The 14,288-nt window shown below is 42.0% G+C and overlaps 1 protein-coding gene across 2 annotated transcripts in view; it reads left to right on the top strand.

Moving 5' to 3' along the window:
* The window catches only part of UNC5C (unc-5 netrin receptor C), a 393,784-nt gene extending 380,776 nt beyond the window's left edge, over window positions 1–13,008 (top strand). For both annotated transcript variants that reach the window (XM_009448053.5, XM_526636.9), the window contains 2 exons: window positions 3,446–3,624; window positions 4,379–13,008. In XM_009448053.5, coding sequence (XP_009446328.2) covers window positions 3,446–3,624; window positions 4,379–4,544 — 345 coding nt within the window. In that variant the 3' untranslated portion in view covers window positions 4,545–13,008. The remainder of the gene's footprint in view (window positions 1–3,445; window positions 3,625–4,378) is intronic.
* Window positions 13,009–14,288: the final 1,280 nt, after the last annotated feature.

Below are 14,288 nucleotides of genomic sequence, written 5' to 3'. Positions count from 1 at the left end.
GAATCCTCCCTAAATCATTTTATGAGGCTAGCATCATCCTGATACCAAAGCCTGGCAGAGACACAACCAAAAAAGAGAATTTTAGACCAATATCCTTGATGAACATTGATGCAAAAATCCTCAATAAAATACTGGCAAACCGAATCCAGCAGCACATCAAAAAGCTTATCCACCATGATCAAGTGGGCTTCATCCCTGGGATGCAAGGCTGGTTCAATATACGCAAATCAATAAATGTAATCCAGCATATAAACAGAACCAAAGACAAAAACCACGTGATTATCTCAATAGATGCAGAAAAGGCCTTTGACAAAATTCAACAACCCTTCATGCTGAAAACTCTCAATAAATTAGGTATTGATGGGACGTATCTGAAAATAATAAGAGCTATCTATGACAAACCCACAGCCAATATCATACTGAATGGGCAAAAACTGGAAGCATTCCCTTTGAAAACTGGCACAAGACAGGGATGCCCTCTCTCACCACTCCTATTCAACATAGTGTTGGAAGTTCTGGCCAGGGCAATTAGGCAGGAGAAGGAAATAAAGGGTATTCAGTTAGGAAAAGAGGAAGTCAAATTGTCCCTGTTTGCAGATGACATGATTGTATGTCTAGAAAACGCCACTGTCTCAGTCCAAAATCTCCTTAAGCTGATAAGCAACTTCAGCAAAGTCTCAGGATACAAAATCAATGTACAAAAATCACAAGCATTCTTATACACCAATAACAGACAAACAGAGGGCCAAATCATGAGTGAACTCCCATTCACAATTGCTTCAAAGAGAATAAAATACTTAGGAATCCAACTTACGAGGGACGTGAAGGACCTCTTCAAGAAGAACTACAAACCACTGCTCAAGGAAATAAAAGAGGATACAAACAAATGGAAGAACATTCCATGCTCATGGGTAGGAAGAATCAATATCATGAAAATGGCCATACTGCCCAAGGTAATCCATAGATTCAATGCCATCCCCATCAAGCTACCAATGACTTTCTTCACAGAATTGGAAAAAACTACTTTAAAGTTCACATGGAACCAAAAAAGAGCCTGCATCACCAAGTCAATCCTAAGCCAAAAGAACAAAGCTGGAGGCATCACACTACCTGACTTCAAACTATACTACAAGGCTACAGTAACCAAAACAGCATGGCACTGGTACCAAAACAGAGATATAGACCAATGGAACAGAACAGAGCCCTCAGAAATAATGCCGCATATCTACAACTATCTGATCTTTGACAAACCTGAGAAAAACAAGCAATGGGGAAAGGATTCCCTATTTAATAAATGGTGCTGAGGAAACTGCCTAACCATATGTAGAAAGCTGAAACTGGATCTCTTCCTTACACCTTATACAAAAATCAATTCAAGATGGATTAAAGACATAAGCGTTAGACCTAAAACCATAAAAACCCTAGAAGAAAACCTAGGCATTACCATTCAGGACATAGGCATGGGCAAGGACTTCATGTCTAAAACACCAAAAGCAATGGCAACCAAAGCCAAAATTGACAAATGGGATCTAATTAAAATAAAGAGCTTCTGCACAGCAAAAGAAACTACCATCAGAGTGAACAGGCAACCTACAAAATGGGAGAAAATTTTCGCAACCTACTCATCTGACAAAGGGCTAATATCCAGAATCTACAATGAACTCAAACAAATTTACAAGAAAAAAACAAACAACCCTATCAAAAAGTGGGCGAAGGACATGAACAGACACTTCTCAAAAGAAGACATTTATGCAGCCAAAAAACACATGAAAAAATGCTCACCATCACTGGCCATCAGAGAAATGCACATCAAAACCACAATGAGATACCATCTCACACCAGTTAGAATGGCAATCATTAAAAAGTCAGGAAACAACAGGTGCTAGAGAGGATGTGGAGAAATGGGAACACTTTTACACTGTTGGTGGGACTGTAAACTAGTTCAACCATTGTGGAAGTCAGTGTGGCGACTCCTCAGGGATCTAGAACTAGAAATACCATTTGACCCAGCCATCCCATTACTGGGTATATACCCAAAGGACTATAAATCATGCTGCTATAAAGACACATGCACACGTATGTTTATTGCGGCACTATTCACAATAGCAAAGACTTGGAACCAACCCAAATGTCCAACAATGATAGACTGGATTAAGAAAATGTGGCACATATACACCATGGAATACTATGCAGCCATGAAAAAGGATGAGTTCATGTCCTTTGTAGGGACATGGGTGAAATTGGAAATCATCATTCTCAGTAAACTATCGCAAGAACAAAAAACCAAACACTGCATATTCTCACTCACGGGGGAACTGAACAATGAGAACACGTGGACACAGGAAGGGGAACATCACACTCTGGGGACTGTTGTGGGGTAGGGGGAGGTGGGAGGGGGGAGGGATAGCATTGGGAGATATACCTAATGCTAGATGATGAGTTAGTGGGTGCAGCGCACCAGCATGGCATGTGTATACATATGTAACTAACCTGCACATTGTGCACATGTACCCTAAAACTTAAAGTATAATAATAATAAATAAATAAATAAAAAAGAAAAAAAAATAGAGATGGCATTTATAGTAGATTAAGTAGATTTTCTTTTATTGCTTTAATAGTTCCCAGGCAACATTTGCTTTTGCTTTTCCAACCAGCAGAAATGATCAGAAAATGATTAGAATTTCTCCTGCAGATGAAATTCAGATTTTGCATTTGTGCTGTTTTATGAGCTGAAACTATCTTAAGAGCCAATTTATGGTTTTCTCTACTAAAATTAGATTTTAAAAAAATAAGGATACACAGCAATTGGAGGATGCCATTAACAACTTGCCCTAAGGCAATAATATACTGTGTTTACCATTTTCTTTTTTAAGAAATTAGCCTTAAGTTGATATCATTTAGAGGAGAGCTATGTTCCAGTTCATTCAACAAAAGCAGAACTGAGACATCTTCTGTGGAGTTTAGCAGGAGAACTACTGGAGCATTTGCCCAGGACTTTCCCCTCAAGGTCAGGCTGTTTCCAGAAGCCTTGAATCTCAGATCTATTCATTCCCAAAGCACTGCCCTTTTGAACATTTTCCTCTCCTGAAATTTAAACCTTTAGGAGCTCTGATATTCCCTCTCTTCTCTCTCAGCCTGGAGAATCCCATTAGTAAGCTGTTATCGAATCATACCAGAGCTTTCCATCAAGCCCAGTCCTCACCAAAGACTCACAAATCTGAGGCTACGCAAAGTTAGCTCAAAATGTATGTACCTCTATCTCTGAGCCAGGTTACATCTAGTGATGCACAACTTTCAGGCTAAGAAGAAGCCATTCTTCCTAAGAAGAATAACAGCACTCATTCTTTTCTTATCACTCAAAGCAAGGCATTATGTTGATTGGTTCAATAGAGATTGCTTTTGTCTTCAGAAATAATGCTGTGTTGTTCCTGTCCCTGAACTACAGGAACCTACTGGCATCGATTTGCCGCTGCTGGATCCTGCGAACACCATCACCACGGTCACGGGGCCCAGTGCTTTCAGCATCCCTCTCCCTATCCGGCAGAAGCTCTGTAGCAGCCTGGATGCCCCCCAGACGAGAGGCCATGACTGGAGGATGCTGGCCCATAAGCTGAACCTGGACAGGTGGGTATGGTCTGGCCCCAAGACTAGCTTCTTTCTGTTAGCGCCCTCCAGGACCGATAACTATTAGACGTAGGGTTAGCTTCATTTTTTTTTCCATCCACACATCTATTTAATTTTTCGTTTTGCAAATATGCATTAAGCTCTGTCCTTGTACCTTGCACTACGGGCTTGCAAAGAGTGCTAAGAGACATTCTGAGCTTATCTGGCATTGGTAAGTATCAAGTTTTGTGATGCACTTTGCCAAGCTGATGGGCTAAATTCCCCAAATCATATAGCCATTCACTACCGTAGTTATTGCTCCTCCTCTGCAGTTGAGCAGGACCTAATGTTTGATTAATAATTAGCATGCCAACACAGCACTGATATTAAGTTATAAAGAGACCTCTGGAGCATCTACTTTGTGGAGTGTCACCGTCACTACCAAACATAACATGTGGCATGACCTGTCAAAGATCATCCAAGCCTGGACTAGAAAGAAAACATAAGTCTCTTGATTTCCTGTTTAGAATATGACCCATAGACATCTTGTCTCTTAAATTATCTCACTCAGAGCTGAGGTTCACAAAGTTAAACATCACATCCCCTGTCTGGGGCTGATCTAATTAAGCATGGGCTAGTTATTTAGGATGGCTCACTGTCAGCCACAATGGGACCAGGAAACTTAAAGACAAGTAGAGAGACAGAAAGGTTTAGCTGAGGAAAAATAGATATGTAAGTCACACTGTTGAGCACATTTTCTCTTTCCCAATTACAGGTACTTGAATTACTTTGCCACCAAATCCAGCCCAACTGGCGTAATCCTGGATCTTTGGGAAGCACAGAACTTCCCAGATGGAAACCTGAGCATGCTGGCAGCTGTCTTGGAAGAAATGGGAAGACATGAAACGGTGGTGTCCTTAGCAGCAGAAGGGCAGTATTAACCACCATGCTGGAAGGGGAAATGAAGGACAAAAATGCACAGGGAGTCTGTGGCCGTCCAGGTGAATCACAGCTGAGGAGGAAATCCAGATGAGACCAATGCGCTTCACAGGCAAGACTGCAGCAGGAGCCAGAAGGAAAACAGATACAACTGCCCATGTACATGCCCACTTTACTCGGACATCATCACGGGAGTTAAGAAAAATTGTGTAAATTTGTACCTTGAATTTAGCTATCAACCTAATTTTCCTCTTAGTTGGGCTGTATGCTGTGTGGTACAGGATCTTACAGTTTCCTAGGAAACGCTTTTTATTGCTATCCAGATATATGGATAAACTTTCTTAACAAACCCAATTTCTACAAATGTTGTTTACATCAAATTGGACAGGGATGCAGACACTGTCCATGGCTCGTTCTATTTTTGTTCAAATCATTTGAAGTTGAAGCTGTGGACGGTTTGTTGTGTCTATTTCAGATTAGTAATTTACAGAGAAATCACAGACTTTTGCTACAAATCGTGTGCATCAAGTGTCTCAGATAATCCTCCCATCAGTGTTCTGTTTCTAGAACTTGTAGAACCAGTGTTACTGTTTGTATCAGGGAAGTGGAGAATCTAAGTGTAAAAAAGAAATAACTAAGACTCCTATTCCTTGGAGGGACCCTTCTGGTGCCCTTTGGGAATAAAGCTGTAGCATTGCAGGGAAGACAGTGATTCATGTTTAACCCCACAAACAAGCATTTTTTTCACAACATGTGTGTGTGTTTGTAATATGCAATATGAAGTGTTTTGTTTTTTTTAAAGGTATTATTATTATTATTTACAGGTATTCTGGTAAATTTAAAAAATGAATTTTTTAAATTTCTATTTTTGTTAGCAGTGCTGTTTGTTAGTATTTGGGTATTGACTAGACCTGTCCCACCTTTTCACCTATCAAGGTGGGTGTGGTCATCAGTTTAATTCAACATGCATCGCTTCCTTGACCTTTTACCTTTCCCTTATTCCACCCCAGAAAGGTGACAAATGCTGAATGGCTTTGTCAGTCTGTTCCTTCAGCTTGCTCAGGCAGGGTCTTTCTCCTCTGAGGAGTCTTAAGGAGACGTGTTCTCTATTAAGTTCACTTAATATTGCCGTTGTGTGGCCCCACGTCGACTCCCTATGGTGCTCTACTCTAGAGGCAGTGTGGTTGGAGGAATGGACTCTAAACTGGAGATCAGGAAACCAGTTCTCATTGTGGGTCTGTCACTGTCTTGTTGCGCCACCTTGAGAAAGTCATTTAACCACACGACCTCAGTGTCCTCACTAGAAAGTGAAAGGGTGGGATTAGATCATCTCCATGTTCTGAAATGCTCAACTTCCACCGTGATGCCTCCGGTCTCATTCATCAGTCTGAAGACCACAATGGACTCTGACCTGGATCATCATTTAAAATCATCAGCTGGTCTTTTGCCCAGGCTATGTTATGCCTTTCAAGTAGTTCTGACAAGGAAGATGATTATTCTAACCAGCATTATGATGTTGTTTGTTTGGCCTGAGTCGCTCTGCATCATTGCATTATGCTGTTCACTGAGAGATGACATCCCTTTATTATCATTTTCTTAGCCTCTCTTGGGATGCCCCTGCCCCCAGCCTTCCTGACTGGTTGCAAATTCTGTTTTTTATTATTGTCTTGGCATCTTGATATCTAGACCAGTCCTACAAGTTTATCTGGCAGTAGGAACTTGGTGCATTTTTTTCTACGCTACACCCCCCCCACCCTTAATCTTTCTTTGCTGTCATAATATTCAGTAGCATTTATAAAAGCTGTCTAGTTAGCTCTTTAAAAACTGTTGTCCTGCAAAATGTTAGTCAACACACTACTTTGTGTAAACTAGTATGTTTCCTTGGGACCATCACAAGCTCTTTAACAAACACAAGGACTCAATTCATTCAGCAGGTGGGGATTAAAGAATCAAAGCCCAGTAGCAAAACCAAAACTGAAGAACAAGCAGACATGTGTATGAATCGGAACCTTTAGAACATGACTGTGGTTTACTTTTAGGCTGGAGGCACACAAGTTGCTGAACAGACTTGAATTATACATGTGCTTCCATCTTTCCATGTTTCCGCTCCTATTTTGGTAGCATCTTGAGATTACTTGATGCCTCCGCCATCCTCATCCCTGAGGAACTGCTGATACCTTGCTATGGAACCTCTTCTTTCTTTCATGCTTTTTATTCCTTATCTTCTGTTTTGGACATACATATATTCTATAAAATCTCTCTCAGCCCACCCCCTGCATTAGGATTTCCATATTTAAAATATTTGTACACTGACTGGGGAAGGGAGAGATTGCACTATAAACAAGTTCAGTGGATGTTTGTAGCAATGAGTAAAACTGTATTCTAAATTAAAAATCAAATATATATCTACACGCAGTTATACACATACATTTTTTAAAAGGAGGAGGAGGAAAGAGAGCTTTTGTCCATTCCTACATTTTGAAATAAACTTGTCAAGATTACGCATCAGTACTGGGGTTGTGGAATCATCTATGGAAATCAAGAACTAGAATCTGAACTGAATGGTCAAAGAAACTTCTATGCCTAGTGAAAACTAGAGGGGAGCAACTATGTAGCTATGAAGATGAATCAATTCCATAACTGTTACTAAAAACTTACTTTGACTGAAAAGTCACCAACACAGAACTATTGAACACAAACAGGAATTGTTTGTCTTACTGAAGTCATTGAGAACCCTTGGGGTTCACTTCGGATGCTTTTTTGGTTCAACTTCCCACCACCAGAAAAGGGAAAAGTGATTGATTTCGTGTGTGAGGTACTCATCTGTCAGAACTCTTAATGTTTCCTATTAAGTGAATGACAACTTCCATACATACACTATTTATACCAAATAATTTTCACTACAAATTCTGATTTCCTTCTCCTTTGGAGTAAAGTAATAGCTGTTAGATTGCTTTCGAACTTAGAAGGTCCAGATATAACAGTTCATTTCATAGGAAGCCACTTCATCAACCATTCTATGTGATACATCCTGCTTCTTTCTACACCGCTGGAGAGGCAGTTTGGCTGGTTTCATTTGGATAGAAAAAACTATCATTTGTGCATGCTGCCATCTAGTGGTGTACAACACAATCTAACCTGAGTTTAATATTCACTAGAATGTGTTTGACGAAGGGAATGAAAACCTGTAGAGTTCAAGGACCTTTATGACAAACAGATGTAGGGAAATTTTCACTTCAAATTTATAATTTTCTTATTCTCACTTTTTTTTCATTTGCATCACCCATCTCAATATTAGGTCATTGTGAGCCCAGTACATCAACTCATTCATACACAACATATCTTCAGTTGCTTCTTGTAACAGAACTATGTAAAATCTATATAAAACAGTCTTTGAAGAGTTGTCATTTTTAACACTTATGGTTTTCATTGGGGTTTGTATACTTTAAATCTCCTTTTAGTTCCTTAATATTTATCTTTGGAAATGTAAGAAGTATCTGCTTAGAAAGAAATAAGTCTTATATATGCAAATGGAATACTATGTCTGGGGAAGAGAAAATTGGGGTTGTTAATCAAAGGGAAGAAAGCAGCTTCTTTTCTGCTGAATTTGGGAATCCAAAGGCAGAGGTTTCATCCTGTTTTTATTTTCTTCTTATCACACTCTTTCAAGTTTCCTTAATGTATCTGGAAGGAATAGAAGTTGGATTCAGAATTGATAACTGGCATGGTGATGACAAACCTGTGTAACACCAAGGTTCTCACAGCTAACAGCTGTTTCACAAACGGCATCTTCCAAATGAATAGTCACTTCTGCTATGCAGAAAACCCCCATCCTGCTGTGAGCAAGTTAGGCTCTTCAAGAACTGGACAACTTTTTGGGTGAGGTGTTCAATATCAAACTGCATAATCATTAGCCATTTTCATATATACTATTTTATAGATTTCAGTCTCTCAACTATCAAAAAGTAGAGCGATTTTTAGGAGAAAAAAGTCGTGGGGACTGAGTTCAGGACACCCTGAAACTGTGCGACCAGTAATTTTTTTAAGGTATTTTTTCCTACAAGTAAGGTATCTGAAAAGTCAACGTTTTGAGGGTGGAATCAAGACTTTTCACTTCTCCTGGCAAAGAGCAACAAGGCTCTTGTCTCGTGTCCTTCTGTGTGTCTCTGTCAGGATCACAGCAGCTGTGCTCTTGGTCTGCTTACTCCTCTGTAATCCACGTATGCAGAAGGGAGTTAATAAGGTGATCACCATCTCCCCAGAATTCAAAGGTCTTTGCCTCTATAAGGTCTGCCCCTATGGGGCCAGGAAAATATAAACCTATATAAGGACTTGCAGGAGAGCATAAAGAAGGTAGAAAAGGTTTACTTGTTGGGTTTTCAAGCCTTCAAGTTGAATGAGTCTTAGCTTTTGCTGGGCAGTTGTTCTGGACAAGTCATCAGTTTCATGTGGAGAACTCAGTGTAAGCCCAAGGCTAATGAATGAGAGGGGTCCCATGGAAACACAGCTGAAATGAAATGGGACTTTATCCATCTTCTTTGAGAATGGAAGAGCTTTTGTGAAGCAGTACATCATTGCTCAAGATAATGGTTGATAAGCATTAGATTTTATAGATCTAATAAGGAAAATATTTTATTATCTCAAGTTAACAAAACATTTTTTTACCTCTCGAGTGCCTCATAGGACCAACTATTACTCTTTGGTTTTTATTTTTCTTTTTGTATTATTTTTATATATTCTTTAACCTTGCTGAGCTAGTATTGACTGAAATCTTTAGAACTTTGCCTCTGGGCAATGAAGTAATGTTTCTCTACCCTAAGATATCTATTTGTATAATCTCTGGCTGTAATGATCACTTTGGAAGATTTCCTTTGCATCTCTAATTATTTCTTTTTAATGGAATAAGGCATAAGGGGGAATAAATATATTGTAACCAATGTTATGTAAACCCATATCCATACAGGCCAGGAAAGCCAAATGAAGTCATTTCCAGAATTCTAGTGTGAAAAACCTATTTTTGAAAAGTGGGGAGATGGCTTTGTGTAGCACTGGGTGGGTTTTCTCTGCAGACTAAGTCTAGCCATGAGCTTCCAGATCCTTTAGTTTTATCAGCCTTGTGCTTACCCCATTTTCATAAATGCTACTTTAACAGCCAGTCTTCATAAGTCATGGTTCCTAGGTTTTCCTGTCACCTCATTGTATTCATCTGTGGTAGGATATTAACGGGCTCATTCAACCAAATGTAATGTGTGCCTCAGACCTATTTAGCATGGTTGGGGGGCATCAGCAGGACAAACCAACAGGTACTCCGCAAGTGTACTGGCACAGCAAGCCCAGCAATTATTAGCAGCTCTTCATCAGCCTGCTGTCTACTCAGATGCTTGCCTACTGAAGGGACCTGTCCAGAGATCTTCTGGAATCCCAAGTTGGGAATCTCTGCAGAATGTCGTGACAGTTGTGGCCCAACTAGCTTCTGAGTAGAAACAAGGAAGCTACCCTGAGATATAGTCAGCTGCCCACCTGCCATAGTATTTGCTACTGAATGCCAGCCTTTTAACATACCATTTCAGATTTGTCCTTCAACAAAAATATAAATTGCAAGTCATATCATTTAAGGGTCTTTTACAAATATGTCTAAATTGTGTATCATTTTTAAGTTCCAAAGGTCTACTGGACTAAGTACTATCAGACCAGCTGTAGAACCTGATGGCGCTGATCCGGGGTGGAATAACCCTCAGTACTGGTGTGTAGAAGATGAATTGTAGGCAGGTTTTGCTGATCAGCAGTCTAAGGATTGATGGGCTCTCTTTTGGCCTCTGATCCTGAGCACTATGGAGGCAGCATCAGAGAATGGGGACCTGAGCTACATAGGTTCTCAATGTTAAAACAACTCTGTTCGGAGTGACATATAAGAGCAAGAAATCTACAGCTGGTGTAAAATATCTTTGCCTTTTCTATCCTGAAAGTAACAAATGGCATCTGTACATGTAGGGGTAAAAACTCAGATGTCTACTCCTCCAGGCCATGGACAAGAAAAAGTACAGCAGTCAGATCAGTGGAACAAGTGATTTGCATTCTCTTCTTCACGCTTTCCTAGATCTGCTATTGGTAGCGCAGCCCTTGCCCTCCAGACATAATGCATCGAGCCCAGTTGCAGGGAACATCACTGTGTGTGTGTGATGTCATGGTGTTATATGTGTTGAGTTTAATGTTGAGCTGAAGCAAGTTGGTGACCTTCCTCTTTGCTCTTTGTAAAGAAGACACCAATGTTTGTCAGAGAAAAATCCCCAGCAGTCGTGTTGAAGAGGCAGTGTCATCCACCTACTGTCCCCTTTGGAACAGTTCAACTGCAGAAAGGTCGGATTGAGGTTTTGTGCTTTGTCGTTTTTCTTTTTTAAACAAAACATGACAACCTTGGCTTTTCCGATATGGAACACTTTTGTTGTTGTGGAGTTCCCTCTTGCTGTATCTTCTATGCAATTCCTTTTCTAAAAAAATCCCCCGGCAGAGGCAGAGTGCCCTCCGGATATCCGTCCGGCGCCTTGCTGAGTGGTGGAGTGGTGGAGGTGAGGGATACCAGCTCCGGGTGTGCCTCTTTTCTCTCCCTGGCTGCCAATCCTGATTTTCCCTGCAGTCCCCTTGGTTTGTAAATTGCCTGCATTTATTCTGTCAGCCAACATGTACAAAATGTAAGAAAGAATTTTTAAACAGGTAATAAATTATATTTATAAGCAACAAAGTGCTGCCTCCTTCACTTAATAACAAGGTTCTCTTGCGTGTTCAGAGCTGCCACGTGTTTCTTCGGTGGGACAGAAAGGCTTTGGGTCCTGCGTGGATGGTGATCACAACCTCCTGCAGGCACAGGATGAGGTTTTAGCATGGTGCTACTAAAAAATCAGCTGCACATTGGAATCACCAGAGAGGCCTTAAGAACTAATGCCAGGGTCACACCTCCAGAGATTCTGATGGAAGTGGTCTGGGGGTAGCCTGAGTCTTGGGTGTTAAAAGCTCCCGGGTGGTACTAATGAGCGGTTAAGGGCGAGAACCAATGTCTTAGAACTTCTGCAGAATTCTCTGGGGCGGGAGCTTCTAAATAGAGTGTCAAGCCCTGCCCCCAGAGATCTGATTTTAAATGAAGCTTGCAAACAACTATACTAATAGGTAGGAAATGAAAGGTAAGCAACTACCAGCAGAGGAGTTCAGCTTGGTACAGGACTGCTGGCCACTGCCTTAGGGCGAGCAAGCCAAGGGCTCCAGCTGTGAGGTGCGAAGCAGCTGTGAGGCTGAGGACTAGAATCAAAGACAGCCCTGTCCTCCATGAGAGAACGACCTGGAGACACTTCCTTAGATGGACTGCCACCTGCCCCCACCCCTCCCCTCAGCCTCGGTGGCTGAAGGGTGTAAGCAATTGCCCAGCACTGAGAAGCTGGTCCATGCCATGGGCTGGAAGAAAGTGACTTAAAACAATCCATGCTGGGATCATGAATTCCAATGTTTCTCCAAGGCTAAGGAAGTAATGGAAATATATAAACTGGAACCTGGGTAAAATCAAAGGGAGATGTAAGGGCTGCAGCTGAGCCAGAGAATTCAAATTCCATATAAAAGAATGAAAATACAATGAAAACAATAAAACACAAACAAAAACTGTACTTTACATAGAAAACCCATGGTGGCAAAGGCTCAGCCCTGTTACCAGACCACTAACCCCTAATTAGAAGCTTTGGTAGCTGAGATTCCTGCTGAGAAGGCCTTACCTAGGATGGCATGCAAGCATTTTCAAAGACTTCACTGAGGGCCCAACCTAAGCCCCTGTCTCTCAGTGGAGGTCCCTGGAGAGTTCTGAAGCTTGGCCTCCCTCTGCTCCTGTCTCTCAGTACCAGCATACAGGTGCCAAGCAAAGAACCTTCAGCAGCCCCAGAGATCCCCACAGCTAAGCTCAGATCAGAACCTAGGGTAGAAATTAGAAATTACTTTGCAGAGACAAAACTTCTGAGAGTGCAGTCATCTGTACTTTGCTGCTGTGACCAGATGGAGACAACAAGCTTGCAACTTACAAAATGACCAATGCCAAGAAAATAACCTTTTTTCCACAGCTGAGATTTACTGTCAGTATGCCTGTGAGTTCTGCGAAAAGTTTAACTTGAGCCCATGACACACAGAAGTGGGGTGTACAGAAGGTGGGAGAGATGTACCAATAGCAAATCTCAGCTGGTTTTAAATGTTGCTAATTGTAGATCCTGCTAAACTAATGGCAGGAAGAAAAAGCAGCATTGGCCAGGCACAGTGGCTCACGCCTATAATCCCAGGACTTTGGAAGGCTAAGATGGGGAGATCACTTGAGCCCTGGAGTTTGGGACCAGCCTAAGAAACATAGTGAGGACTTGTCCCTACTAAACATAAAATTAGCCAGCCATGGTGGTGCATGCTTGTAGTCCCAGCTACTTGGGAGGCTGAGATGGGAGTCACTTGAGCCCAGGAGATCGAGGCTGCAGTGAGCTATGATCATGCCAATGCACTCCAGCCTGGGCAAGACAGAGTGAGACCTTGTCAAAAAAAAAGAAAGAAAGAAAGAAAGAAAGAAAGAGAGAGAGAGAAGAAAGAAAGAAAGAAGGGAAGGGAAGGGAGGGAGGGAAGGAGGGAGGAAGGGAGGGAGGAAGGAGGAAGGAAGGGAGGGAGGGAAGGAAGGAAGGAGGGAGGGAGGGAAGGAAGGAAGGAAGGAAGGGAGGGAGGGAGGGAGGGAAAGAAAAGAAAAGAAAGAAAAAAAGAAAACAGAGGAAGGAAAGAAAGAAAAGAAAGAAAGGAGAAAGAGCAGTATTTCTGAGCACCTGTGATGTACCTGGCATGGGCCCTCACATAATTCAGACGCTCATCTTATTGGTTCCTCACAAGAGCGCGAAAAGGTGGGAATTTACAGGTGGGAAGACTGGGCTCAGATTATGTACTTCCAAAGAATGAAAAAAGTGGAAAATGGTGGAATTTAAGCAGGTCAGTCTGAATCCCAGCATCAGGATGCACTCTTTTGACACAAGTGCAGCTGGCTAACCACCACCAATCTCACCCAAACTCTTCATTCTCTCTGTGTCAGACGCAAACCTTCCTGCACTCTCCACTCCCCAGACAATTTTGGGCTTCCCTGGTCCTGATCCAACCTCCAATGGATCCCCTCACAAACCAAACTTCTCATTCTGCCCTCCAGGGTCCACAATGCTTGGAACAATAGCCCTAACACATTCCCTCCCCTTTCGCAGAGGTGACAATTCAGGGGCAGCAGCAACAGCCTCCTCCTTCCACACCTCAAATACTCCACAGCTGGGAGGCAGGTGGGGTCTTTCTCATACAACACTGCTGATTCCAGATTATTGCATTAAAACCCAATGCTTTGCATGTCAGGCCTCCCGGCTCAGCTGGCCAGCCCCTCTCTCTGCCTCTCACTGCCTGCGCCCCTTCCCATTCTCCTGTGGCACTGGAGAATTTTGCCTCACAACCTTCCTCTCCCAAGACTGCCACCTTCAAAATCCACGAAGACAACAAATCTAAAGGCCAGGATTTGGGTTCCTCTTTCATCACCAACAATGTTGCCTATGAACTAAATTCACCCCCTCCTGCGATCACACTCTCAGCTGCTCCCCCTCTGAAATCTGACCACAGCCCCTCTCTCAGTAACTGTGGAGATACCACCTCCGCCCCCGCCCCATCAGGATTCCCTGTCCTGGGACCTGGGTTTTTGTTTTGTTTTGTTTTGTTCT

The sequence above is a fragment of the Pan troglodytes genome, chromosome 3 (genome assembly GCF_028858775.2).
Source record: "Pan troglodytes isolate AG18354 chromosome 3, NHGRI_mPanTro3-v2.0_pri, whole genome shotgun sequence".
Lineage (NCBI taxonomy): Eukaryota > Metazoa > Chordata > Mammalia > Primates > Hominidae > Pan > Pan troglodytes.
This window is presented reverse-complemented; position numbering and strand designations above follow the sequence as displayed.